Source organism: Pipistrellus hanaki (genome assembly GCF_964339955.1).
Source record: "Pipistrellus hanaki genome assembly, chromosome: X".
Taxonomy (NCBI): domain Eukaryota; kingdom Metazoa; phylum Chordata; class Mammalia; order Chiroptera; family Vespertilionidae; genus Pipistrellus; species Pipistrellus hanaki.
This window is the reverse complement of record NC_140524.1, coordinates 36,187,226-36,214,839: the sequence shown is the minus strand read 5'-3', so window position 1 is coordinate 36,214,839 and position 27,614 is coordinate 36,187,226. Positions and strand designations below refer to the sequence as shown.

Here is a 27,614-nt window from a genome sequence, read left to right as displayed (position 1 = left end):
TTAAATCACCTCTAATGCTTTGGCAGGACCAGACCAAATGGTTTCATGCGGGATGTTCACCACCCCCGATTTAAAGGGCAGTGGTTACTAGGGTTCCAGCTTTTTCCTCCTTCTCTTTTTTTTAATTTTTATCTTTTTAAATATTTTTTTATTAAATTATTACCTGTGTACATGTTTTAACATTGCCCCTCCCTCCCATAAACACCCTCCCTCCCCAGAGTTTTGTGTCCATTGGTTGTACTTATATGTATGTATACAAGTCCTTCGGTTGATCTATTATCTCCCCCAGATCTCCCTACCCTCCCCACTGTAATTTGACAGTCTGCTTGTTGCTTTACTGTCTCTATATCTATCTTTTGGTTCATCAGTTTATAATGTTCTTTATTATCCATAAATGAGTGAGGTCATGTGGTGTTTCTCTTTAATTGACTGGCTTATTTCACTCAGCATGATGTTCTCCAATTCCATCCAGGTTGCTGCAAATGATGAGAATTCCTTCTTTTTTATGGCAGCATAGTATTCCATTGTGTAGATGTACCATAGTTTTTTGAGCCAATCATCTGCTGACGGGCACCTAGGCTGTTTCCAAAGTTTAGCTATTGTAGATTGTGCTGCTATGAACATAGGGGTGCATATATCCTTTCTGATTGGTGTTTCTAGTTTCTTGGTATATATTCCTAGGAGTGGGATTACTGGGTCAAATGGGAGTTCCATTTTCAGTTTTTTGAGGAAACTCCAAACTGTTCTCCACAGTGGTTGCACCAGTCTGCATTCACACTTTGTCCTCCTCAATCTGGTTGCCACTGACTCCCAAATCCAGATCTCCAGCCCAGACCTCTCCTGTTTTTCCAACCACTTACATCACCTCAAACTCAACACATCCCAAACTGAAGTCATCTGTACTCATTCTCCTCCCATCTTTATTTCACAGTTAAGTTCATAACATCACAGTCCATTAAATCTTCCAGGGTAGAGACCATTGTATAATTCTTGATTCCTCCCATGTCCATTCATGTCAGTTTTGCCTCCTGTACAGCTCATAAAAGAATCAAAACTCCTACCGTTCTCAGAACATATATTTTGTGGAGAAAACAGACAATGAACACCTGAGTAAATATTTAAAAAAATGTTGGAAAGATAAATCAAGGAAAGGAGAGTAGACTCTTAGAGTATGTGCAGTTTTTATAGAGAGTTAAGGGAGATTTCTGGAAGTGTCAGTTGAATGAAATAGAGTAAGCCATCTGTCTGTCTGGGGAAAGAGGGTTCCTGACAGAATAGCAAGTGCAAAGGTCCTGGGTGGTAGTATACTTGTGCTAGTGAAACAACTAAGGATGCCTGTGTGACTGGAACAGAGAGGGTAGAGGAAAAGGCAAGGGTGGTAGGGAATCAGGTCAGAGGAGTGGGGGTAGGTAGGAAGCCATGATGTATAGGGCTTTGTAGGTCAGGGTACACTGTGACTTTTTCTTTGTCTTAGATCAGAGTCTACAGTCTCATCTCCCTCCAAAATTTCTTTAATGGTATTTAAACCTTAGTCAAAGAGCTTTACAAAAGCTGTTGAATGAAAAAATAAAAAGGACTCAAATGAAGAATGGACAGAGAACTTTTGGGTACTGCAATTTTTACTCATGCATCAATACTAATATGAATCTGATTTTCTTTTGGAAATAATTCATATTATCTATTTTGTAGAGATTGGACTTTTCAGGAATTGAACCTGATATAAAGCCATTTGAAGAAAAGTATAATAAACGTTTCTTGGTGAATTGCCATGATTTAACTTTTAATATCTTGGGTCAAGTTGGAGACAATGTAAAAGGACCGCCCACAAATGTATGTATGACTTTTCCTTCTATTTCCCTTAAACCAGTGCATTAAGAAAACGTCTTAATTTTTTATAACTGAGAACTAATTTACTGGATGAAAATCTTATTGCTACATGTTTTGATACATTTGACATGGAAGAATTTTATATACTATGTCTTTCTTTTGCCAAAATGTGAATATGTCTTCATCTTGAAAGATTTGTGAAAATTTTTCCTATTCAAAAAGCAGATAGAATAGGCTCCTGACATTCAAGAGAGACACATCCCCAGAACCTGGTAAACCCTCAAATTTGTGAATTCTACTAGAGAATGTGACTTCTGTGAAATTGTCTCATAGCCATGAGTAATGAACATGAAAGCCATGCAGGGGTCCAGATGTTGTGCAGTCAGCCTCATTCACTGTTCGCAGAGTGAATTTTGTTCTGCACAGAAAATTCTAATTATTAGCTATTACTGATCATTTGAGTTGCTCAGAAATTCTTGAAACTATAAATGTAAAATTTCCAGCTTGATTTTTTATTCTAGTGTTGTCTGAAAAATATCCACAATTATTTATTCTCCCTTACAATGTAGCTGAAACTCACTAGCAGACTTTCTGTGTGTAAAGGGTTAATCTTTTTGCCATCTGGCATGAAATTTCTCTTTGTGACCAGCTTTCAAATGCCATCTGTAGAGAGGAATCACGTTTTCCAAAAGTGCTGATGGGGCAACAAAGCTTTTGTCAAGTAATGTGATGTTGACTGTTATTAGCTCCTATGAAATGTAAATCCAGTAAGCTGTAACATAACAAAAGGGATGATTTATTTCAATTCTATAATATTGGCATTATTTTGGGGCAACTTCAATAAACCTATAGAAAATTAAATTTTATTTGTAGAACAGTTGGTGTGCTTTAAATTTGACTTCTGATTTCTACTCATCAATTGAAAAATTATAACTGGTGAAATTATTTATACCTGACAAAAGTTAAAATTTGTAGGCCTATTATTTAGAATATTCTTTCTTATGTGCAAATGAGCTTTAATGCAATTTTAGCTAAATGCTGAACTCAGAAAGTGTAATCACAGAAACTTGAGGAATAAAAATTTTTGTAATTTGTGTCCCTTCACACACTCAACCTAAAAAAGCCATTTTAGTTTAAAAATGGAATTGTCTTCATTTCCAGGTTGAACCCTTTTTTATCAATCTTGCCTTATTTGATGTGAGGAACAATTGTAAGATTTCAGCTGACTTCCACATAGATTTGAATCCCCCTTCTGTTCGTGAAATGCTGTGGAGTACTTCAACCCAACTAGCCAGTGATGGAAATGCAAAAAGCTCTTCACCGGAGTCTTTCATTCATGGAATTGCTGAGTCTCAGTTACGCTATGTAAAGCAGGTAAACAATGATCTTTTAGAATAAGAAACAGAAACATCCTTGGGTTATTTCATGGTTAAGGACAATGTTATCATGGACTTTTATATCTTGTAAGTCTGTGTATAGGTGTTTTTCTAGTGACTGAAATTAAAGAAAAAACAGAAAATAAGTATGCTAGTAATATACTTGCGAAGTAACATTTTAATTGGAATCATGATGTGAGTCTCAAAAGTGTTTTGTGACATTGACTTAAGATCACATAGATACACACACACAGACACAGAGACATATATACATGTATGCATGCACACATGTATACCCATGCACATACTTCTGAGCAAGGCAATAGGTGCCTTAGAGCCTTGTTTCTTTGAAGAAACAGTGACCTTACATTGACCTCCATCTCTAATTCCTATTTCCATTATGAGTATATAGTTTTAATGGAGCGTAAAGGCTCTTTATACAAGGAGTTCTGGTTGAAAAGCAATGGGAGGGAACTGCTGTGTTACTGCTGTAATGCTACTCTCTTCTGTCCTGTCTGTGCAAAGAATCTCCTTTAGAAAGAGCCTAACAGTTCCCTGGCATTTGACCTCTGACCAGAGTGGCAGTTATAAGAGTTTAGGCAGAGCAGAACTAATTGCCTCCTGGACTTTTGCAACTGAAAGGAAACTATAGAGTGAGGCAAAGAATTAGAGTAGGAAGAACAAAGCAGCTCACATTGTAAGGAGATTTATTTTTCCAAAAATAAAAATGTTCTTATTTTCTGATTATAAAGATAAACACATTATCATATGGAAAATTCAAACAATACAAAAAGTATAAAGAAGAAAGTAAAAATCACCAGCCATAGATGGTAGTTATTAATATTTTGGCACATATTTTTCTGGACAGCTCTATTGTGTGTATATGTAAACACATACAGTTTGTATAAGAGTATACATGTTGTGTATCATATTCATGCTGTTTTGTACCTACTGTATTCATTTAACATGGTTATCATTCTTTATCAAATGTCTAGATAGTCACATTCTTAAAGGCTAATATGGTAGACTGCTAAACGGCAGGGAAGACTTTACATGTGATGTTACTACCCTCTTTGGGCTACAGATCTTTGGTAGCTTTTCCCTGCATTGTCCATTGCCCCTTGTTCCCTCATGGCCCCTTCGTTTGTTACTCAGACTATAGCTGTCTTATATGTGTACATTCCACAAAATGGCCTGTGCTTCTAAAAGAGAGATTCAGCAGGGTCAGTGGGATAAATATTTGAGAATTTGCTATTGAATTGTATGTTTAAAATTCCCCACATGATATCAAATAAGTCCTTTTAAGCCAACGATGTGTTTACTGTATTACTTCAATGTACTTAGTTGTATGTTCAATGCGAGAAGTTTAAATTATGCTTCCAGGTGTCATCCCACTTATAATCTAAGTCAGGAAGAAAACCAGCATGTTTTGAATATCTCCTGTGCGCCAGAATTTTCCACTGGTGTCTCATGGAATCATCATACTCTCCTGAAATAGTATAATTATTGCTGTTTTGCAAATGAGGGAACTGCAGTTCAGGGGGGTTAAGTAAGCTGCCCACCATTAGAGAGCCAATAGTGTTATCAGCAGGATTTGAACCTAGGCCTGTGTGAAAGACCTCAACAATGTTAGGCAGGATGCAATTCAGTGCTGAAGTATATAGCATAATGGTAGTAGAAGAGTTTAGAATGTGAGGAGGGATCAGTGGTCAGGAGTTCACTTAGACGACTCCACAGAAGATGTGGGGCTTGAGAGAGGCCTCCAAGGAATAGAGGCGAGCTGGGCAGATAAGAATGATGAGCAGTGGCCTCAAAGGGCTTTATCATTTTGAACCCTCTTTCAAATCAGCTGAAGGCACCAGGAAATGGTCATTTACTTCAAAGTGTTGAACATTTTATTTGGAATAAATCTTTTTCTTAACTTCTTCCCATTTAGGATCAGGAAACAGTACTATGTAAGAGAGACTTAGTGTTAGCAGACCTCAGCTCAACCACTTTCCAGCAATAACAACTATTCAAGCACTTATTATTGCTGATATATTTCACTAGGTATTTATCTGTATGAAGTCATTTAATTCTCATAACACCCCAGTAAAGTAGCTAGATACTATTACTATCCCCGTTTTGTAAATGAGGAAACTGACCACAGAACAGTCAAGTGGCTTGCCCAAGGTCACAGAGCTAATAAGATGAGGAAGAGGACATGAACCTAGGTCTAGAAGGCTCCCTAAAAAGCCCATGTTTTTACCCCTGTACTGTACTGCTCTCATGTCACTATAGAACAGTGGTTCTCAACCTTTCTAATGCTGTCGACCCTTTAATCAGTTCCTCATGTTGTGGCGATCCCGAACCATAAAATTATTTTCGTTGCTACTTCATAACTGTAATTTTGCTACTGTTATGAATCGTAATGTAAATATCTGTGTTTTTCAATGGTCTTAGGTGGCCCTGCTAGCGTTTCTCAACCTGTGGGTCATGAATTGCTAGCAGGGTCACTTAAGACCATTGGAAAACACAGATATTTACATTACGATTCATTAACAGTAGCAAAATCACAGTTATGAAGTAGCAACGAAAATACTTTATTGTTGGGGTCACCACAGTGTGAGGAACTGTATTAAAGGGTCGTGGCATTAGAAAGGTTGAGAACCACTGATCTATAGGGACAGGCAGCTTCCAGGGTTTGGTGGATATTGAGTGTTTTGGGACCATTCTAGGCTCTCCCCACCTGCTCATTAGAGTCTTGCCCTCCAGTGGCTTTCTGAGGAGCCACGGGGTGACCACAGGAAATGGAGGAAGTTGGCTCCATCCAGTAGTTTTGCTTCCCTGACACCAAACAGCTACTGTGAGCAGTCACTTTACTCTTAGCCTCCTGGCAGTTTGTTCCCAGATAACCTGGTAGAGCTCACTGTTCCACGTCCCCCAAGGTTGAGTCAGGGTTGTGGGGGAGCTGCTGACTCTTGTGGGTTGCCTCCCTGTGGCTCTAGGCTCCCTACTAGAAGGTAGCAGCTGTTGGATTGGTGAAAGGGTACAGAGTTACCCCCCCTCCCACTGCATGTCTTGCCATGCCTCAGGGGGCTATGTAAGTGCAGGGGTCTGGGGAACCTGCCTTATTTTTTTGAGGGAGGGAACATTGAAATGAGTAACAGTCACCCTGTGCTTGGGGGGGGGGTGCAGTTTATACCTCCTTAGTGGGAAAGGAGGGCTGTGCCAGAGGCCTTGTCCAAAAGGGCAGACTCCCAGCCCATGTGGGCTTCCTGGACTCTCTCTGGCTCTCCTTCTGTGTTTTGGGGATGGCAAGGCTAGAAGCTAATTGGACCAAAGGCAGAACAGATCCAGAGAATATCCCCCTGTACTGGAATCCCTGGTCAGTTAAAAATTGAGCATCTTGCCCTGACCTGTTTGGCTCAGTGTAGGGGTGTCGCACTCAATCAGAGAAGGGGCCAAAATCTAAAATCCAGCCTAAATCGCGGGCCGAATGGTTTACTGAACAGTCATAAACTGACAATGTCATAAACTGACAGCAGAGTGCAGTGATGACAGCGCGGTGCGGGCCACATTGCAAGGCCTGGCGGGCTAGATTTGGCCCGCGGGCCTTGTGTTTGACACATGTGGGGTAGAGCATTGGCCTGCGGACTGAAGGGTCCCAGGTTCGATTCTGGTCAAGGGCATGTACCTTGGTTGCGGGCACATCCCCAGTAGGGAGTGTGCAAGAGGCAGCTGATCGATGTTTCTAACTCTCTATCCCTCTCCTTTCCTCTCTGTAAAAAAATCAGTAAAAATATTTTAAAAATTGAGCATCTTTGTGCCTCAGCATCCTCATCTGTAAACTGCAGGTTACTTTAGTACCTGCATCCCAGGGCTGCTGAGAGGATCAGACAAGGCATGCCATCCTGGAGACCACTCAGCACTGAACCAGGCCCACCATGTTTGCTCAGTTCTGTGTGGCTGCTAGTAGGGGCAGCAGTAATAGTAATCACAGATAAACGAGTAAAAACAGCTTGCTCTTATCAATTGTTAAGTTGTTTCAGATCATAATAATCCTAACTGGCATAGTCAATGTGGGAAAATGCTGAGAGTACATGGAATGGGAATAAAGGTACTCAGTGGACTTTAGCTACAGCATTATTCAGTATTCTATTCTCATCCAGCCTCATTGCATGAGATGTTGGCTGCAGGGGCCCTGAAGTTGAGAGGCAGTATAGCATGGGCTGTATAGTCTGAAAGCCCTGGCCACAGTCTTTTTTGCTCACTTACTTGCTACATAAACCTCTCTAAGCTTCAATTTCTTAATCCTTAAAATATGTATTATCGTCCAGCCAGTGTGGCTCAGTGGTTGAGTGTTGACCTATGAACCAGGAGGTCACAGTTCGATTTCAGGTCAGGGCACATGCCCAGGTTGCAAGCTCTGTCCCCAGTAGGAGGTGTACAGGAGGCAGCCAATCAATGACTCGCTCATCATTGATGTTTCTATCTCTCTCCTTTCCTTTCTTAATTCAATAAAATATATTTTTAAAAACTATATACATCGTAGTGCCTTCTTTGAGGGTTTTTATGAAGACTGAGATAATGCATGAAAACTATCTAGCACAGTTACATGACAATCAGTACGAATGAAATTACACTTGAGGCAGTCTGCCAGCCGCATCCCACAGCTCGAGCAGCGTGTTCCTGGCAGTAGTGGAAATCCAGTTCTGTGATCTTGCGATACTTTGGGCCACTCTAGTAATAACCAGGTATCAATGTGCATGACTTAATTTAATCCATAGGAGTCTCAGTAGCTAGTACTATCACCATCCCCATTTCATAGACGAGGAACCAGAGACGTAGAGAGGATCTGACTTGCCTAAGCCCCGTAAATGGTGGAGCCAGAATTCGAGCCCAGGAAATTGTGCTTCTAAACAGTTTTTTTTAATTAAGGTATTATATGTGTACATATCTTTCCATTGCGAGGCGCCTCCCCCCACACCCATACATGCCCCCCCCCGAGTTTTTCGTCCATTGGTTTTGCTAATATGCATGCATACAAGTTCTTCGGTTGATCTCTTATCTCCCCCATATCTCCCTATCCTCCCCACTGTAATTTGACAGTCTGTTTGTTGCTTTACTATCTCTGTATCTATCTTTTTGTTCATTAGTTTATAATGTTCTTTATTATCCATAAATGAGTGAGGTCATGTGGTGTTTCTCTTTCATCGACTGGCTTATTTCACTCAGCATAATGTTCTCCAATTCCATCCAGGTTGCTGCAAATGATAAGAGTTCCTTCTTTTTTATGGCAGCATAGTATTCCATTGTGTAGATGTACCATAGTTTTTTGATCCAATCATCTGCTGACGGGCACCTAGGCTGTTTCCAAATCCTAGCTACCAAACAGTTTTTAACCACTTCATTCCATGCTTGTTTCTTAGGAATTCAAAACTGTATCAGCTGTTAACCTGGGCTCCTTACAAGCTTTTGGACTATGGAAGGAATTACGTAGCACCTTGCACTCATTTTTCTCTTCTTCTCTGTCTACCTCAGAGGGTTCTATCTGGCACAAATGAGATAATGTGTCTGAAATGCTTTGAAAACTGGAAAGCACTATCTTAACACAGTTGGTAATATACCAAGTAGAAAAACAAAACTTGATAAGAGTCCCAATAGTGGATTTTTCCATTTGAATTCCTTGGTGTGATGCTCCTTTAAACAGCAGACATAATCAACTAACAGGCTGTTTGGAAGGCATTATATTTTGAAAGAGCTGAGCTGTACAGGGTATATGGTTGTTCCACATGCACCCAGAGAAAACCTCTGTATCTTTAGTTGCGTCTACCTTAGTACCCTTAAGTAAAGCACATAGGAACAAAATGTGGTTTGGATCCTATGTCCCTTACCTTTATATTGAAAGCCCCAGAACTCTTTACCTGTCACTATAAGAAATCCTTAACAATTGTATGTAAGAGATGACATAAAAAAAAGTCTTAACGGACATAATTTTTTTCCCTAGGGAATTTTCTCAGTGACGATTCCACATCCTGAAATTCTTCTGGTTGCGCGAATTGAGAAGGTGCTCCAGGGCAACATAGCACACTGTGCAGAGCCCTACATAAAAAATTCAGACCCAGCAAAGGTATTTATAAAGGTCATCTGTGAACATTTCGGCTTCATGTAGAACTTGCCTTTTACTGACATTCTAAATGGGATTGTCAATGACACCCCACTAGCTTACACTCAGCATGTAGTTTAATATGAAAATATTGCATCCTGGCTATGTGACTATGCATGCTAAAGCTTAAACATGACTTTTTCCCCCTTACTATTTATGTTCTGTTTACATGACAATCTTATTTCTGCTGCCTTATCAAAATAAGAGCTAAAGGTTTTTCAGCAACATCTGTTCATTGACACTATATCCTTGGCAATAGCCACTTTTTAAATTTTTTTTTTTTTACGCCCAGCCCTAGAATATCAGAGGTGGGATGGTAAAGTTGATCCAGTTCTGTAGTTTCCAAAAGCCAATCTGTACTCAAATTTACTCCTGTATGAAGATGAAGTGAGAAAAGAAAGATGAGATAGTGAGTGGGTCATGAAGCTCAATGTATTCAATTCAAAGGGCTTTTTTATTCAGAGATTTTTGCCCTTGCCATTTTGTAATCATTCCTCCTATCTATCCTTCATGAAATGTTGGTGCATTAAATGATAGGGGTTTTTACTATTTCTTGTATTAAAATGGCAACATTGAAAGTCAGTAACCCATATAATCACCCATATTTCTGGACCCTGACATCTAAACTTAGGGAAATTATTGATCGAATCCTCTTTTCTCATTTTGTAAATGAGAAAACTGATGCCCAGAGAGGGAATGTATTTGTGGCACAGTTCATTAGCAGCTCTCTAGCTACTGAGTATTTATGAAGAGTTCATCTGTTCTACTTGGCATTTACTTGCGCATTTGAGCAGTGTTTATGAAGTGGAAGATGCTGAGGACACATTTAACTAAGTTGTGAAGGAAAAAAGGTCTCGATATAGATAAAAGCTTCTAGCATCTTTATCCCTGATGATAAGTATGCAGCCAGCATTTCACAGGCAGATATTCTATAGGCAGATAATATCCTTTGTTATCTCCCAGTGCCTCTGCATATAGTGGCTCCTGCCCATGCAAAACAAATTGTATTGACTCTCGGTCACTTGCCTTTTAGCTTGGGATTAAAAAGGTCAACTATATCCACTTCTTCCAAGAATGTCCAGTCTCTCTCTGCTCATGTGTGAAAAGAAATATACATTTAAACTGCTTAAATGATATCTTGATGAAGGCTCTGTCAATGGAAAAACACAAAACCTTTAAGAAATACAGCTTTGGTCTTGGAAAGTGTGTAGCCGATGTGTGTTGTGTTTTATTTGTGGCTGTTTGAATATATTTTTTTTCTAAATTTTGGTATTTTATATTAGATTAAGTTGGGGAAATATTTTGGGGGGAATCCCTGGTGGTTTGAACAAATATGAGCCTATCTTCTTATTTCTGACCTTAGACGGCCCAGAAGGTACATAGGACAGCCAAGCAAGTATGCAGCCGCCTCGGACAATACAGAATGCCCTTTGCCTGGGCTGCCAGGTGTGTACATATGTAATCCGGACCCTTCTCATCACACTCATATGTGAACTTGAAAGATGTTGTTTTTGTTAGAAGCAGTCAGCAGTTTGTTTCTGACAAACCAAGTTATAATTTGCCAGTTATGCTTTGGGGCACCTGAGATATGTCCTAGTTTCTTGGGGTTCTTATAACAAATTACCTGCTTAAACAACAAATATTTAAGCAAAAGGTTTATGCCTTAAACAGCAAACATTTATTTCTCACAAGTCTGGAGGCTGGAAGTCAAGATCAGAATGCCAGTATGATCAGGTTCTGGTGAGACTCTCTTTCAGGTTTGAGACAGCTGACTGCTTTGTGTCCTCATGGTGCAGAAAGGGGGCAGGCAAGCTCTCTGGTCTGTTCTTACAGGGTCACTAATCTCATTCATGAGGGTTCCACCGTTAGGACCTAATCATCCTAATATAATCATCTTGGGATTAGGCTTCAACGTATGAACTTGGGGTGTGTGTGTGATACAAACATTCAGTCCATAACAGGATATAAGAATTCTTTGTCTTAGAATTTGATTTACATCAAAGACCCTTTATCATATATCTCGCTTTAGGGAAATTTTCTTTGGCTTGGATTACTGATCTCACTGACACCACTTAATTATATTGTGCTTTAAAGCAGAGATAATTTGCTTAAGTGATGGGAATTCTTTTCAGAAAACCAGAAATTATCGTAAATGAAGAACAGTATGCCCACTATTTCAAGAGTTGACTGGGTTTATGCTTTGAAAAACTAGCATAAAATAATTCTAGAAAACATACCAAAAATGAGAAGGCAAAAAAATGCAGTTGTTAAGTGCAAGTCTGTAATTAACAGATTTTTTTCTTTCTAATGACTAATTCGATAAGCTCCTTAGAGGTAGTGTGTGTATTTATTTGGAAATGTGTTATCTATACCAGCAGTCGCCAACCGGTGGTCCGCAGACCACTGGTAGTCTGTGAAGTCCAAAAGGTTGGCGACCGCTGATCTACACCACATCCTATGGTAGACATACATGCGCCAGCCCCCACCCAAATGTTGGAAATCTACATACATTGATGACTTAAAATGTGTTTCTTGCTTATTCCATCTTTGAAGTGCAGGTTCATTGGTTTGTTTGTGGTACAGCCTGTACAATATCTCACTAGAACTGGGGAAAGGGCACCACATTCTGAATAATTCAATCAATTATGTTCTGTGTGTGCTGGGAGTAGCATAAAAGTAGGAGACTCTAAGTTAATGAACTCTTCTGTCACTATTTATAATCATTTCATTCTTTGGGAAGGTCCCAAAATGCATTGTATGTTGGTAGATGAAAAGGCACATTGTCCTTGTTTTACAGAATGATTAAAAATTATAGCCAAGGATAGGTGAATGACAAAGAGTAGGGGAAAGTGGTATGGTTAGGCATTATATAAGGTGACATATGACTTTGTTAATATAAGCATCCTTAGTGATGCCCCAGCCTGAAAAGTCAATTGCTGTTGCTGCTGTTATTATTTATACCTATTGAGTGCTAACTCTGTATAAGGCAGTCTAAATATTTAGTTTACATGTTCTTAAGAGGTGGATACTGTTATCCCCTTAGAGATGAGGAAATTGAGGCACAAAAGTAAAACAAAGTTTCTGCCCAAGTTTGTGTTAGCAGGAATCAGAACCCATGGCTCCTGACTTCAAAGCCTACTCTAGACCGCTATTGCACACTGCGCCCCCTTCAGGCCATAGCAGTAGCTGCTTGATGCTGTTTTGCCAATAGGAAAATTGATTTTAAAATCTTCAAAGTTAGAAGCTTTGATCCCCAGTTCTGATGAGGAATTACTCCACTTTTCCTTCCTAAATTATTTTGGCTGTCATCAGTAGCAGTAACTCACTCTACAGGCCTGGCTGGGGTATTTAAAAGATGTATGATAAACCTTTGTTTACTGAAAATAAAGGATGTGTGCTTAGAAGTAGGAACAGTGGTTAATGCCTATGACCACATCTTCAGAGGCTCTGCCTGGGAAACTATGTTTCTGACCATAGCTATTTCGGTGTTGGATACCTGCACATTACTTCCTTTTCCCCGGTAAAATAGCTGCTTAAAATGGGAGAGGGGCTAGGAGAGGAAATAATCAAATTTATATTGGAAATTCTACATGTATATTATAAACTCTATATAAATTGATCTTAAAGTTCTAGTTTCTGTTCTGTCAACTTTGAGATATCTTTTACCTTTGATAAAAATGTACACATTTTATATGTCCAACTTAATGAATTTTCCCAAATGTATATAGTCATGTAACTACCATCCCAACTAAAATAGAGAAATTGTCAGTCACTCCAGAAAGTTTTCACACCGTTCTGTCCAATTAGCCATCCCACCCCTACCCAGGCAACCACCAATCTGATTATTACTATAGATGACTTTGATCTATTCATGTATCCTTATATTTTATTGTTTCTGAGATTCATCCATATTTTTGTATGCTTCAGTTGTTCATTTTGAGTAGTAGTTCATTGTATGAATATACCACAATTTGCTTATCCAGTCACATTTTTACTCTCTTTATTGATTAAGGTGTCCTTATCCCCCCATTGCTCCCCCTCCTCCCCATTCATGCCCTCACCCCCTGGTGTCTGTGTCCATTGGTTAGGCTTATATGCATGCATACAAGTCCTTTAGTTGATCTCTCCTCCTTATCCTCACCCTCTCCTACCTTCCCTCTGAGGTTTGATGGTCTGTTAGATGCTTCTCTGATTAATATCTGGATTGTTTCCAGTTTGGGACTATAACAAATAAATCTACTATGAACATTCATGTACTATGTGGAATTATGCTTATAATCTTAGGGGTGGAATTATAGAATCATAGGGAGGGTGCATGCTTAACTTCTTGAGAAACTGCCAAACTATTTTCACAATTTTATATTACTAGCCCTAATTTTATTATGTATCAATCCTGTAAAAAAATTTAAAAACCCTTTTTGTTGCTATTTAGACCTATTTTCAAAGACACTCAAGGCTCTCTGGACCTGGATGGGAGATTTTCTCCTTTGTATAAACAAGACAGTAGTAAGCTTTCAAATGAAGATATTCTCAAGTTGCTCTCAGAGTACAAGAAGTAAGTGTGTGGAATTACTGCAGTAAATATAATAGAATTCTAATTTCTTAAAATGATGAATGTGAGTCACCTACATGATAAGGCAAAAGTAGATTTATAGTTTTTGTATGGAAAATAATACAATAATAAACAGTAAAAGAATAATCTGTTTTGTGTAATCTGCAATTATAAACCTACTTTTGCCCCACTCTCTATGGGAGAAACTGAATGCTTAAAAATTTTAAGTTTGGATACATGGTAATCATAATTTTTAAGTATAAAATATTCTTATTTTATACCTAGGCCAGAGAAGACCAAATTGCAGATTATTCCTGGGCAGCTAAACATCACAGTAGAATGTGTTCCTGTGGATTTATCAAGTAAGAACTCATGTATTGCAAATAAACCTTACTGGCTATGTTTGAATCTTAGAATTTTACCTTTGCAATATTTTTCTCGAGGTTTACATGTTTTATTCGTTTCCTGAGGCTGCTGTAAGAAAGTATTACAAACTGGGTGGCTTAAGATGACAGATTTTTTCCCCTCATAGTTCTGGAGGCTAGAAGTCAAAATCAAGGTGTCAACAGGGCTGTGCTCCCAATGAATGCTCTCACTGATCCTCTAAATAAGAACCATTCCGTGCCTCCTCCTATAGCTTCTACTGGCGCCGGGCAATCCTTGGCAGCCTCAGCTTGTAGCTGCATCACTCCTTTCTCTACCTCTACAATCTACAGTTGTTAGATTTAGGGTCCATCCTAATCTGGTATGACCTCATCCTAAATAATTACATCTTGCAAAGACCTTATTTGCAAATAAGGTTACATTCTGAGGTTCTGGTGGACATGAATTTGGGGGGGAAGGTGGGACACTAATTCAACCCAGTATACATGATGAATAGTTACAGAAAATTGATTGTATAAGATGCTATTTCATATACACTGAGTGGCCAGATTATTATGATCTCTGAATGCATAATAATCTGGCCACTCAGTGTATTTGTATCTCAAATGGGTACCAAAAGTATTCTAGACTTTTGCTGGAGAACAACCACCTATTTGCCATGAGCTTTCTATCAGCCAGTCCAAAGGGGAAAACTGATCAGGCACAAGATTTATATATAGTACTTTGATATCAAATAAATGAGGTACTCAAGAGAAATCAGAGATCATAATAATCTGCCCACTCAGTGTATAATATATGCTGTTGTGAGTGTGCCCCAGTCATTTTCTGCTGCCTTTTGCCAGGGATAACTTTCATCAACTAAGGGATCAAAAGGAGATGTTCTTTTCTTGTCTACAGATAGCAGTCTAAAATCCTAGGAGAAAATGAACAGAAGACACAAAAGACACTTTGTAGAAAATAAAATTAAGTGGCTAGTAAATATTTGAAAATGTTCAGTCTTAATAATAATGCCACTAATGCAAATTAAAACAGCTTTTGCTCATTTATCAAATTTACAAAAATGTTTAAAGTGAAGCCATCTGATTCTGGCTTCGTTTTGGCCAAACACCGTCACTCATCACGGATAGGAGTATAATTTGGCAATAGATACCTATAGAAGTCCGTAACTAAGGCATTCTAACTGAGATTTTATCTATCCATTTTCTCACTGAATAAGGATTTATTCAGTAAACATTCAATACCTACTAGATGCTTTAAAATTATGGAGGTTAAAGACTTGAAGGAGTGACAGACAATAAATAGGAAAACAAGTTACTAATTTCAGTCTATGACTGGGATGGGTTGCTTTTCAAAAGGATGGCCAAGGAATGCCTATCATGTGGCCCAACCAGCATGCATTGCATATGAAAAGACCTTGCAGTGGGAAAAAGCTTGGCTTTTATAAACAGAAAGGAAGCAAGGGTGGTTCTAGTGTGGTGTCTAATGGGAACAAGGGGGACATAAGGTGAAATAGGAGAAGTGGAAAGCGTCACATCATGCAGGGAATTGTATAGACCAGTGTTTCCCAACCTTCTCTCATGATGAGAATCACCTGGTGGAGTTGTTAAAACACAGATTCCTGAATCCCAACTAAGAAGTGCTAAACTAGAATTTTTGAGAACATATAGGTAAAATTGCATACCTAACTTAGTTCTCTGTATACACTAGTTAAGTATACAATTTTACCTATATGTTCTCAAAAATTCTAGTTTAGCACTTCTTAGTTGGGATTCAGGAATCTGTGTTTTAACAACTCCACCAGGTGATTCTCATCATGAGAGAAGTTTGGGAAACACTGGTATAGACCATGGTAACTTCTTAATAAGTTGGATTTTAGCCCTAGCCATTTTGGCTCAGTGGATAGATTGTCAGCCTAGGAACTATCAGGGGTCTTCAAACTACGGCCCTCGGGCCACATGCAGCCCCCAGGGGAGTCTGATCCTGCCCGCCAGGTTTTTTGGGCAGTGAGCGCAGCCAAGGTGTTACAGTAGGGATTAGTAGTTCATATAGTCCGGCCCTCCAGCTCTCTGAGGGACCGTGATCTGGCCCCCACTTTAAAAAGTTTGAGGACCCCTGAACTAGATGGTCCCAGGTTGGATTCCGGTCAAGGGCATGTACCTCTGTTGCAGGCTGATCCAGGTGCCCCGACCAGGGCCACATGTGGGAAGCAACCAATTGATGTGTCTCTTTCACATCAATGTTTCTCTCTCCTTGTCTCTCCCCATCCCTTCCACTCTCTGTAAAAATCAATGGAAAAGTGTCCTCGAGTAAGGATTAACAATCACACAAAAAAAGATTGGATTTTATTCCAAGTGCAGTGAAAAGTCAGGAAAAGATTGTAAGTAGGGGAGTAGCAATTTACATGTTAAAACATCTAAGAGTACAGTGGTTTATTTTTCCTATAGAAATAGTATAAAATTTAGACAGTTTATGCATAAAGATTTTCTTTGCAGCATTGTTTATATTGGGAGAAAATTGGAAACAACCAGAGTACAACACTGTCAGATAGGGTAAGGCAATTATTGGTACTACAATGTCATGAAACTTTATGCAACCATGAAAAAAAAAAGAGTTTATGAAATAAGACATAGCTAAAATACTCCCAAAAGAGGATCAAGTTCTTCATATATAGTAGTTTTTTAATTATTAATTATTACTATTATTATTATTATTTAAAACATGCATAGAAAGACTAGAAGAAATTATGCCAAAATATTAACAATAGTTATCTCTGGGTAGTGGAATGATCACATGTGTCTGTGTACCTTTACTCCAGATATTTTATTATAAGTATTGCTATGATAATCAGAGAACTCCCCCCCCCCCCAAAAAAAAAATACTGTGTCCCCAGGACCTACTCTCGCTGGATCTTCCTTCTCCATCAATATGAGTTTGCAGCAAGGACAAGCAGTCATAGAGCCCTTAAATATATCAATAACCTTTAGTACAGTGGCTACTTCAATAAACTATGCTGCTACACTTTTTATGCTCAGGAGTATTGAATTTATTTTTGGTAACACATCATAAGATCTGTAGTTTCAAAAGGCTTCCATTATATCTTAGGTGAAAATTTGCACCTGCACCAAGTTAACTTTTTAAAAGTGCCTGGCCATGAGCTAATTGGAGGCATAAATTTACTGTTATTTTCCTGATAACAATAAAATTTTGCAGTGAAAGCAAAATTGCAGCTCCAGGACCAAAAGTGAAATGGATTTCTTTGCAGAGTTTAAATTTGTCAAAATTATGATGTGTTATATTTGGCAAAGTAGTCTACTGTACATTGAGAATGAAATAGCAATCCATGTCTAGTTTGAAGGGTTCCAATGAAACCATCATCAGGCTACTCAAGCTTTTATTTGGGGATTCTTAAAGTGGTTGTATGACTTTTTGTCAATCACTGAGAATTCTGTTTTTGAAATCACTCTGTGAGCCCTGGCCATTGTGGCTCAGCCGGCTGAGCATTATCCCATGTACTGAAAGGTCGCTGACTTGATTCCCAGTCAGGGCACATACCCAGGTTTTGGGTTTGATTCCTGAGGTGCATAGAGGAGGCAACCAACTGATGTTTCTTTCTCACATCCATGTTTCTTTCTTCCCCCCCTCCCTTCTCTCTCTAAAATAAAAACATTTTTAAAAATCACGTAGTGAACACAATGTATATTTTTATAAATGGAGGAATGTGTTAATGATTTTTAAATTGGATTGTCTTTACCTGTTTTTTCTTTTTGGCTGTAGATTGTATTACTTCTTCATATGTGCCCCTGAAGCCTTTTGAAAAAAATTGTCAAAATATTACTGTGGAGGTTGAAGAATTTGTTCCAGAAGTGACAAAATATTGTTATCCATTTACCATTTACAAAAACCATCTGTATGTATATCCCTTGCAATTAAAGTATGATGGCCAGAAAACATTTGCCAAGGTAAACAGTGCAAACTGTACATTTTGGGATATAAAATGTTATTTATAATCTTCTCATTCTGTGACTCACTTGGAATGATTAATCGTTATAGGCAAGGAACATTGCGGTCTGTGTGGAATTCCGGGATTCAGATGAAAGTGATGCCAGAGCTCTAAAGGTTTGTTTATGATACTGATAAGCACTTTTAGTGGAGGTAGAGATTTTGATGCTTGGTAGTTCCATATGCTAAGTTTAATTTGTTTCAATGTCAAAAAGAAAATGTACTAAAGTGATACGTATAATACTGTCTTTTCTACTCTTACATATGAGCCATAAGTTACATATTAAGAAATAACAAAATGAGGTAGGAGCTTTAAAAATGGGTAAGCTTCATATACCAGATTTTTGCTTTTGCTCCCCTTTGATTTTCACATTCTCTGATGCCCAAGAACAAGGTCATTTTCTCCTTTGACCAGACAGTTCTAATGGTACTATCAGGGGAGTATAAACTCCTTTGGTTTTGAAATCTGACCAGGCTTTGAGCTGACAGAAGCACAGCATGACTGCTTTGATCTGAGATAGACATCCACTCTGTGACTGGCCAAATGGTGCCTCCAAACTTGGATTAGTGATCTATGAAAAGCAGCATCTCAGTATTATCTTATACAGCAATCCTTAAGTACCTGTGACTTCACAGTGCTGTTACATTTTCACTCTTTATAGCTGGTTTTCAATTTTTGCTCTTTAGCCCATTAATCAGAGGTCTGAAAGAGAAGTGTTTATCTAGCTCTCCATATCTCTCGCTTGAGCCTAAATCAGACTGATGGATGACTAGTCTTCCACCCAAACCACCTAGGGAAAGAGGCTGGAATTCCCCTTAACTAAATTGTTGAGTGTTTTATAGCCCCCACCTTTGAAAAGAGATTGATTTTTCATAGAGAAGCCTAAGTTAAATTAAGGCTGGCTCAAATTAAGCCTATTTATTCTGGTTCTCCCTTCAGTGGAGATGAGAATAACTGTTTCTTTCCCCCCACGCAATCTCTTTTTGTGTACTTGAAGATTCTTAGGTTACCTCTTAGCAGTTCCTGCAAATTGTCTTCATAACCATATTTAAGGAGAGCTGGCTTTACACTCACATGGAGTCTCAATTTCATTTCTTAGCCGGCCTAGAGGCTGGCTCTGAAGTAACAGAGGCAATTAATACCTTGGCATGCTGACTCCATATTCATCCTTGAGCTTATTAGGCCTATGGAAGTGAAAAACTCACACTAGAAATGAAATCGGATCTTTCCATGGAACCATAGAAAGCCTTGCATGTATTTTACTGGTATAACAGAAAGCCAGTGACTTTTAAAATGTGGCTTGTAAAGTTATAGAACAGTAAGTTGTCTGTAGCTTAATTTTTAATTCCTTTAGGTTAGGAACGTGTCTGCTGAATGTTGTTTTTGTTGTTGTTGTTGTTGTTGTTCTTTGTTTGTTTTGAAATATATTTTTGATGATTTTAGAGAGAGGAAAGGAGAAAAATAGAGAGGTAGAAACATCAGTGAGAGAGAATCATTGATCCCCATTGGGGATCGAGCCTACAACCTGAGCATGTGCCCTGACCAGGAATTGAATCATGACCTTCTGTTTCACGGCCCAATGCTCAACCACTGAGTCACACTGGTCGGGCTGTTTGTTTTTAACTCTTCACCTTGCCCACTGCACAACAAGCATTCAACAAATGTTAGTGACTGGCTGAGTGGGAACTTTTCATGTTAAGAAATGCAAAGAGCATGAGAGAAGTTTTCCAGGCTAGGTTTGAGAGTGTTTTCCTCACAAATGAGTAGCTGTGTTAGACTTCTTACTGGTAACAAGTTTGAAATTGCATTTCTTTAATGGTCAGAGATTCAGAAGCATTTATGCAGCCAAGTTGGGTGAAGCCTGGAGTGTGACTGTAAATGACTTGGAATTTATATGCCCATGGTGAGAGCCCAGTGGCCTTGGCCGTGGCCTTATGCTCACAGATGCTTCTAGCTGTATGTGGTTCTATAGCATCACGTTTGGAGACCTGCATTGAGAGTGGTGACTCTGTTTCTTCTTTTGCAGTGTATTTATGGAAAACCTGCAGGGTCTGTTTTTACCACAAATGCTTATGCTGTTGTTTCACATCACAACCAAAATCCAGAGTTCTATGATGAGGTAAAATTTCATTATTTTGATGTTTATAAAATACAGTGGTTACTCTTCTTTTTCTCTTTCAGTTGTTTTCATCATTTTATCTGCGCTTTTAATCCCTTCAATGTTTCATCCCTTGAAAATGAAAAATGTTACATTAAAACAAAGGACCACTGCCAGCTTGGTGCCCTTTGATAATAGCGGAAGATTTGCCCACAAATTGAAGGGCTCTGGCGTGACGTAACAACCTAGAAAACAAACACCAGATAGGGACTAGGTTTCTAGCCCTAGCTTTGACATCAACTGGCTCTGTGACTTTGAGCAAATCACTTCCCCTTTCTGTGTCTCCATTTCCCCTTAGCTTTAAAATAAGAAATTCAGAAGAGGTTCTTTTGAGGCCCGTCTAGCTTTTTCTTCCTGTTTTGCATAGGAGGGTGCAGTTTCTCTGTAAGTGAAGTGCTTTGAGACAGCAGTAAGGCTGGGCCACCAGAATCCCACTGGCTGTGCCAAATGCCTCTGTAGTGTTGAGTGGCATGGTCTCCCTGTCACTGCCCTCCCTTCCGCAGACGCTGCCTCTGCCTCTCTTTCTTCCCATGTCTCTGTCTCTATGACTTTATGTATTCTCCACTGGCTCTCTTATTGTTTCTGTCACACCCTCTTCTAGTCCGTATGTATCTGGCTTATCCAAATCTACAGCTGCTTTTTTTTTCTTCTTTAAAAATCTGTATTGTTGAAAGCATTACATAGGTCCTTCTTTTCCCCCCATTAACCTCTTCAGCCCACTCCTGTCTCCCCCCCCCCGCCCCTACTGTCTGTGTCCATGCCCCACCCCTGGCCCTTAACACCCCCCACCCCACCCCCAGCCCTCACCACCTCATTGTCTGTGCCATCGGTTATTCATATATGCATACAAGTTCATTGATTGATATCTTCTGACCCACCCACCCTCCCCTGCCTTCCTACATGTCTGTCTCCATGACCCCTGGCTGTAAATCCCAGGCCAAAAGTTCTGTTGTTTCTGCTTCTCAGGCCTCATATCTCCATTTCTGGCTTCATATGAAACCACACACCCCCCATCACAATGTCCCCAGGTCTGCTTGTTACATGGAGGCCTTGTACCCCAGCCTTAGACCTCACTCATCCCATTTTCAATCCAGTGCCCCTAGTCTCATGGGGGATGGGGAGAAAGATAGCGCCCTTTCGTTCTTCAACCAGGAAGGAATATGGCCATATTTATGTACAGCAGAGCGTGAGGTAGCCAGATGGTAAGGATGATGCCAATAGGCACATTCTGTGGAGAAATATACCTACAACAGAACTTAGTTATAACACCGGAACCGTGCCTTGTGTGAATTATAATTAGGCCAGATGTCTGTCACCGAGCTGTTAAACATGCCCCCCTCTATAGTCAACGCCAGTCACTACAGAAAACTTGATAATGTAGAAAGTAATCCATATTATCTTTAGCCAGAACTAAACAGGCTTTATAATTATTTACTATAGATTTACCAAGAGAAAGAGAGAGAGAGAGAGATGGGGGAGGAGGAAGAGAGAAGTAGGAAGAGGGAGAGAGAGCAAGAGGAAGAGTGTTTGTATGTGTTTCTGTATAGGTACACACATGTGTGTTAAGTCAATGAAATTTGTAGTTTGTCTCACATACTTTCAAGAGCGTTACCAAAACAGGATTAAATTCATGTCAGCCATGACAAATTTTATTTCTTTATTCATGGGTCAAGTTGTATTTTTCTACTATAGAAATTGATATGAACTATAATTTGTATATACATAATACCATAGTGATATTTTATATGCTTAATAGCAAAGCTTATTTTTTTTCATGCAACAACTTAGTGCCATTCAAATTTAGAGCTATTTATTTATTTATTTATTTATTTATTTTTAAGTCCTCATCCGAGGATATTTTCCCCATTGATTTTCAGAGAGAATGGAAAGGAGGCTGGAGCGAGTTGGCAGAGGGAGAGAGAGACATCGATGTGAGAAGAAATACATCTATTGGTTGCCTCCTGCACATGCTTTGGCTGGGGTGGTGGACAGAACCTGCATGTATGTGCACTTGACAGGGAATCAAACCTGTGACCCTTTGGTGAGCAGCTGATGCTCCAACCACTGAGGAACATGGACCAGGGCATCAAAATTAGTGCCTATTTTAGTTGGATTGTATTTGCTGACTCAGGTTGAGTGACATAGCATCCCTGGGTTGTGAAGATGTGGTTTTGATTCATTGTTTTAGAAAATCCTGCTGCAAAGTGGAATCCAGGAGAATCTACTGGACTTTCCCTCACAATGTCAGCCCTCACAACCCAGGAGAATATTGTCTTCAAACTGAAACTGACCAGAAAATCATTTGGAATACACTTAAATGATATCTATTTGACCACTTGGCCTGTCATTTAGAAAAGTTTGACATTGTAAAAATATGATGAAACAACTAAAGAACTGAAAGTCCAGCTTAACAATTAAAACAAAATTCTACATGTAATTTTGTCATTTCAGATTAAAATTGAGCTTCCTATTCACCTGCATCAAAAACATCATTTGCTTTTCACTTTTTATCATGTAAGTTGTGAAATTAATACAAAGGGAACAACCAAAAAGCAGGACACAGTTGAAACTCCAGGTACGTGTGTGCTTTCAATGTGTCTCTTAGGCTGTTTGAGATGAAATTGTCCAGATTACAACCTCCTTTCATAAAGCTACAGACCACTTCTTTTCCTCACCCAAAAGTCCCATTTCTGAGTTAAAATTTTAATTGGTAGAAGATGAATTATATGTTCACTTTATGATCATTTCTACAAATGTCCAAATGCTTGCCAGTGTGTTTGGACTACCATAAGCAATGTAAGTAATATTGCCTTTCTCAGAGAGAAAGACATTGCTATGCAGTATTTGTAGTATCTTTTTTAAGTAGAATGGCCAAGTAACCAAAATTTTTCAGTTCTGCTCACTGAGGAAAAGGGAAGTAAATCTAAGCTCGGGGCATTTTGGGGCCTGGGAGAGATTGGGGTCTAATTGATAGAACAGATTTGGTGAATTTGAGTAAGTTTGAGTAGTAAAGCTCCAGTCCTGGTCCCATTCAGCAAGGCTTTAGATCAACCAATGGGAAGCATCCGTGGGAGAACATAGAAGTCTCTATGCACATGGCCTATGTCACACCCACTATATAAATGTCAGCATGCCTCATGATTCGGGTCCAAACTAGCCTGGATTAATCTTAAATTCATTCATTTAGTCATTCATTCAGCAAATATGTCTGCGTATTTTTTATGTGCAAGATGTTGTAATAAGTACTATAGGGAATACAGTGAAGAGTCAAAGGTAGATCTCACCTAAAGCATATGATTTTTTTAAAATGTATTTTTATTGATTTCAGAGAAGAAGGGAGAGGGAGAGATAGAAACATCAATGATGAGAGAGAATCACTGATTGGCTGCCTCCTGCAAGTCCCACACTGGGGATCTAGCCCACAACCTGGGCATGTGCCCTGACCAGGAATCGAACCCTGACCTCCTGGTTCATAGGTCGACACTCAACAATTGAACCATGCCAGCTGGGCAAGCATATGATATTGTAGGGGACATTAGACCTATGTAGACAACTGTGATACAAGATAGAAAGTGGCACTTACCAGTAAGGTGGTGCTGTGTGATCTCAAAGAAAAGCGAGTTTTTACTTTAGCTAGTGGAGGGACCATGGCTGGGAGTTAGGGAAGGCTTCCAGGAGGTGATGGTGTTTGGGTGAAACCTTAGGGACACGGTAAACTTTGATAATGTAGTGATGACATGAAGGCGGAGGATTCCAGAATAAAGCAGCAGTTTATACAGAGGCAGAATATTGAGGGAAATGGACAGAGAACCACAAGGAGTTCAATACAACCAAAGCACAGAGTGCTGTGAGAGGAATCATTGGATGTCAGTTGAAAAGGGGGCATCAGATTGTGGAAGTCCCTGAATGCCAGGCTGTGGATTTGATTTTATTCCGTCACCAATATGAAAATATTAAAACATTATAAATATCAGTGAGGGCTGCTTTGCAAGAAATCCAGTCAGGTAGCAATATAATGGGCGAGGTGAGTTGGAGCAGGAAGAAGGAAGGAACACTAGTTAGGGGGTATTTCAAGAGCCCAGGAAAGAAAGAGGGCATACTTTGGCAGTAGCAGAGGGATGGAGAAAATGAGAAGTGCAAAATAAGAATATATTGGACCTAGCAAATGAGTGGCTACTGGAGAGATGACTCAGAATTAGCTCTGCAGTTTCTGGAAAGAAGATACAGTTATCCCTTGGACAACATAGGTTTGTATTACACGGGTCCACTTATATGTACTGGATTTTTTATTTCAAATGACCCACACAACTCAAAACTGCATTGTTCAAAGGAAGGCAATTGGGAATTACGTGTGTGGAAGACTGACTTAAGTTATATGCAGATTTTTGACTGTGTGGGGCTTGGTGCCAATTGAATCGCCAAGTAACAGAATTGTAGATGGGAATGACGGTTTGGACCATTGTTGAGTTTGACATCTGAGTGATGTCTGGCAGGTGGCAGGACTGAATATTAGGAAGTTTTCTTTGTGGATAGTGTGGTCCTGTTCTGTATCCCCGTGGAAATTGCAATTTGTTCAGGGTAGGAACCTTGAGGTTTTAAGAAGAAATCTGGCAGAACAATGCAAACCCATCCATGATGGTGTACCTCCTGCAAGACAAATAATTATTTTCCTATCCAAATCCTAGACAGAAGCGAGTGGGCCAGATGCTCAGTGGAACATGAGACGGTTATTTTATGTGCCACTCAATGCTTTTAACTGTCCATCCTTTAAGTGGCTTCACACCTTAGAGGCAGATGGAGTGTGCTTAACATTGCACCTTTACAGCTTCCAGGTGCTCTGTATGAAGCTTAACTGAGAGACACACCTGGCTGTGCTGTGAAGAAATCACAGTGGGAAAATGTTGCCTAAGCAATTCCATAGAGACAGAAAGTAAATTAGTGGTTGTCAGGGGCTGGGGGAAGGGGAAATGAGGAGTGACTTTTAAGGGATAGGGATTCTCTTTTGGGGTGATGAATAAATTCTGGAATTAGATAGTGACAATGGATGCACAACTTTGTGAATATAAAAACCATGGAGTTGTATTTTGAATAGATGAATTGTGTGGTATCTGAGTTATATCTCAATAAACATTTCTGTGAGGAAGAAATATCGCCTAAGAACAAGAAATATATTTTCCTATTTTCTGAGCTGGAAACCTTTTGTCATTTGTCTAATTTCAGTTTAATTACTTTGACAGAGTCCTTATAAATGGTTTTTCTGTTCATGTTACTTTCCTGTGCCTGCTATAAAAGAAAAGCTCTGGGTAAACCATTTCTGAAATTATACTAGTAAAGATGCTCTTCAGATGTGTTTCAGAGTCTGAGAAAACTCTTTAGTCTACTTAGGGAAAACAACATATTTGTCTTTTAAGAATTAAAGCATTTGCCAAACTAAATACGTGAATGAAAATATTCTAACCATATTTGTGTTGACTTATGTGTTCACAGTATAAAAACACACATAAATACACACAAACACACACTCGCGCAAAGAATTGTAAAGAATCAGAAAGCAACGGCTTTAAAAAGTGCTCTCCAGCTAACACCACCTTTCAAATGCCAAAACTCTGTCCAGAGCAAGCTTTTTATGGCTGAGTTATAAACACTTGAAGCCCAGAGTAATCTCTATAATGGAAATACTGACACAGATGGTTCTGGCTTTTTTAGCTAGAACATGATGAGTTTTCTAATACAAAGCCAAGAGACGCTTCTGGATAGAACTGTTAAGAAATCTAGAGACTGGGTGAAATCTCTCTGTGGATTTAAGTTGTAAACACTATGCCCTGGTTATATTTTCCTACTACACCTCTTCTGTAATCAGGAAAGCTGCCCAATCAAATATTGCCTTCTGTAAATATGGAATGCAACCTGGACTTGCAACCTTAATCTTTCATAGTCCCTTACCCAAGGGTTGCTAGAAGAAATGTTGGACCCTGGTGATGGCTGTCTGAGATAGACTCAGATAGGGGACTGCACTCCTAGTAAGAATAGATGAGAGATATCTGGATCTTTAGAAAGTAAGTGTGCCCAAAATGATTCCCATGTGTAAATAATGATATTGATGTACTTTTTATGTTTTAAAGTATTTTCATACTTTCAAGTATTTTATCTCACTCTGATCTCTCTATAACTCTGTTAGATGGAAAGTTTGCATGTTGTTGTTCCTATTTTTATAGTCAAGGGAATAAAGTAAATAACTTGTTAATAGTCACGCTGGGGTTAGGAAGCCACTCAAACTCATTGTTCCTTCCCCAGTACCCAAATGCCCACCATGCAGACCCCCAGAAATATCACCACCCTGTCCTGCTTCCCAGCAGCCAGACATTTGTGTAGCTAATTGCATTTTTGTTTTCATTTCTCATGGTTGATCATTGTCTTGGCAGTTGGCTTTGCCTGGGTACCTTTGCTGAAGGATGGTAGAATCATCACATTTGAGCAGCAGCTGCCAGTTTCCGCCAATCTTCCCCCAGGCTATTTGAACCTGAACGATGCAGAATCGAGAAGGGTAGGAAAACATCTGCATTTGTTGAAGTAATCACGATGAAATGCTGAAAAAGCAGAGTTCTGTTGGCCTAGTTAATAGTTTGGTCTGGTGTAGTTTTAGGACTGCTGCTGGTTTGCAATAAAGATATGTATGGAAAATTAATATTAGAAACTTTTAGAATAGTCCAAAAAAGTAACCTCATGTCTGTTTGTTTTAATAACAATCTTAAAAATGGTTTCAGGTTTTGTGCATCATTTAAAAAAATTCATTTATTTTGTAATTCACTTTTATTGTACTTTATAAAAGTATTTTGCAAAGGATTGGAAATTGGAAATTTGAAATAATCTAGGATACATTTATTCTAAAGGCAGGTTATTTTCTCTAATAATTTCCTTTGTGTGACACTAACACATTTGTTTCTGAAAATATAAAAGTTGAAATGAATAAAGGTGTGATATGTTGCTCATTTAGCCATTGCTATGTACAGAAACTCATGTGTGTATTTTCTGTTCCCAGCAATCTAATGTGGACATTAAGTGGGTAGATGGTGCAAAGCCTTTGTTGAAGATTAAAAGCCACTTAGAGTCTACCATTTACAGTCAAGTAAGTGACATTATCTGAATTTTGTCCATTTTAATACTTGAGT

The 27,614-nt window shown here is 39.1% G+C and overlaps 1 protein-coding gene across 2 annotated transcripts in view; it reads left to right on the top strand.

Moving 5' to 3' along the window:
- DOCK11 (dedicator of cytokinesis 11) overlaps positions 1–27,614 on the top strand; it is a 199,089-nt gene that overhangs the window by 74,448 nt on the left and 97,027 nt on the right. For both annotated transcript variants that reach the window (XM_084870353.1, XM_084870352.1), the window contains exons 11-22: positions 1,690–1,830; positions 2,989–3,201; positions 9,193–9,315; positions 10,715–10,797; positions 13,784–13,906; positions 14,189–14,265; positions 18,062–18,246; positions 18,338–18,403; positions 20,314–20,406; positions 22,897–23,020; positions 26,868–26,989; positions 27,485–27,571. In XM_084870353.1, the coding sequence (XP_084726479.1) occupies positions 1,690–1,830; positions 2,989–3,201; positions 9,193–9,315; positions 10,715–10,797; positions 13,784–13,906; positions 14,189–14,265; positions 18,062–18,246; positions 18,338–18,403; positions 20,314–20,406; positions 22,897–23,020; positions 26,868–26,989; positions 27,485–27,571 (1,437 nt within the window). The remainder of the gene's footprint in view (positions 1–1,689; positions 1,831–2,988; positions 3,202–9,192; positions 9,316–10,714; positions 10,798–13,783; positions 13,907–14,188; positions 14,266–18,061; positions 18,247–18,337; positions 18,404–20,313; positions 20,407–22,896; positions 23,021–26,867; positions 26,990–27,484; positions 27,572–27,614) is intronic.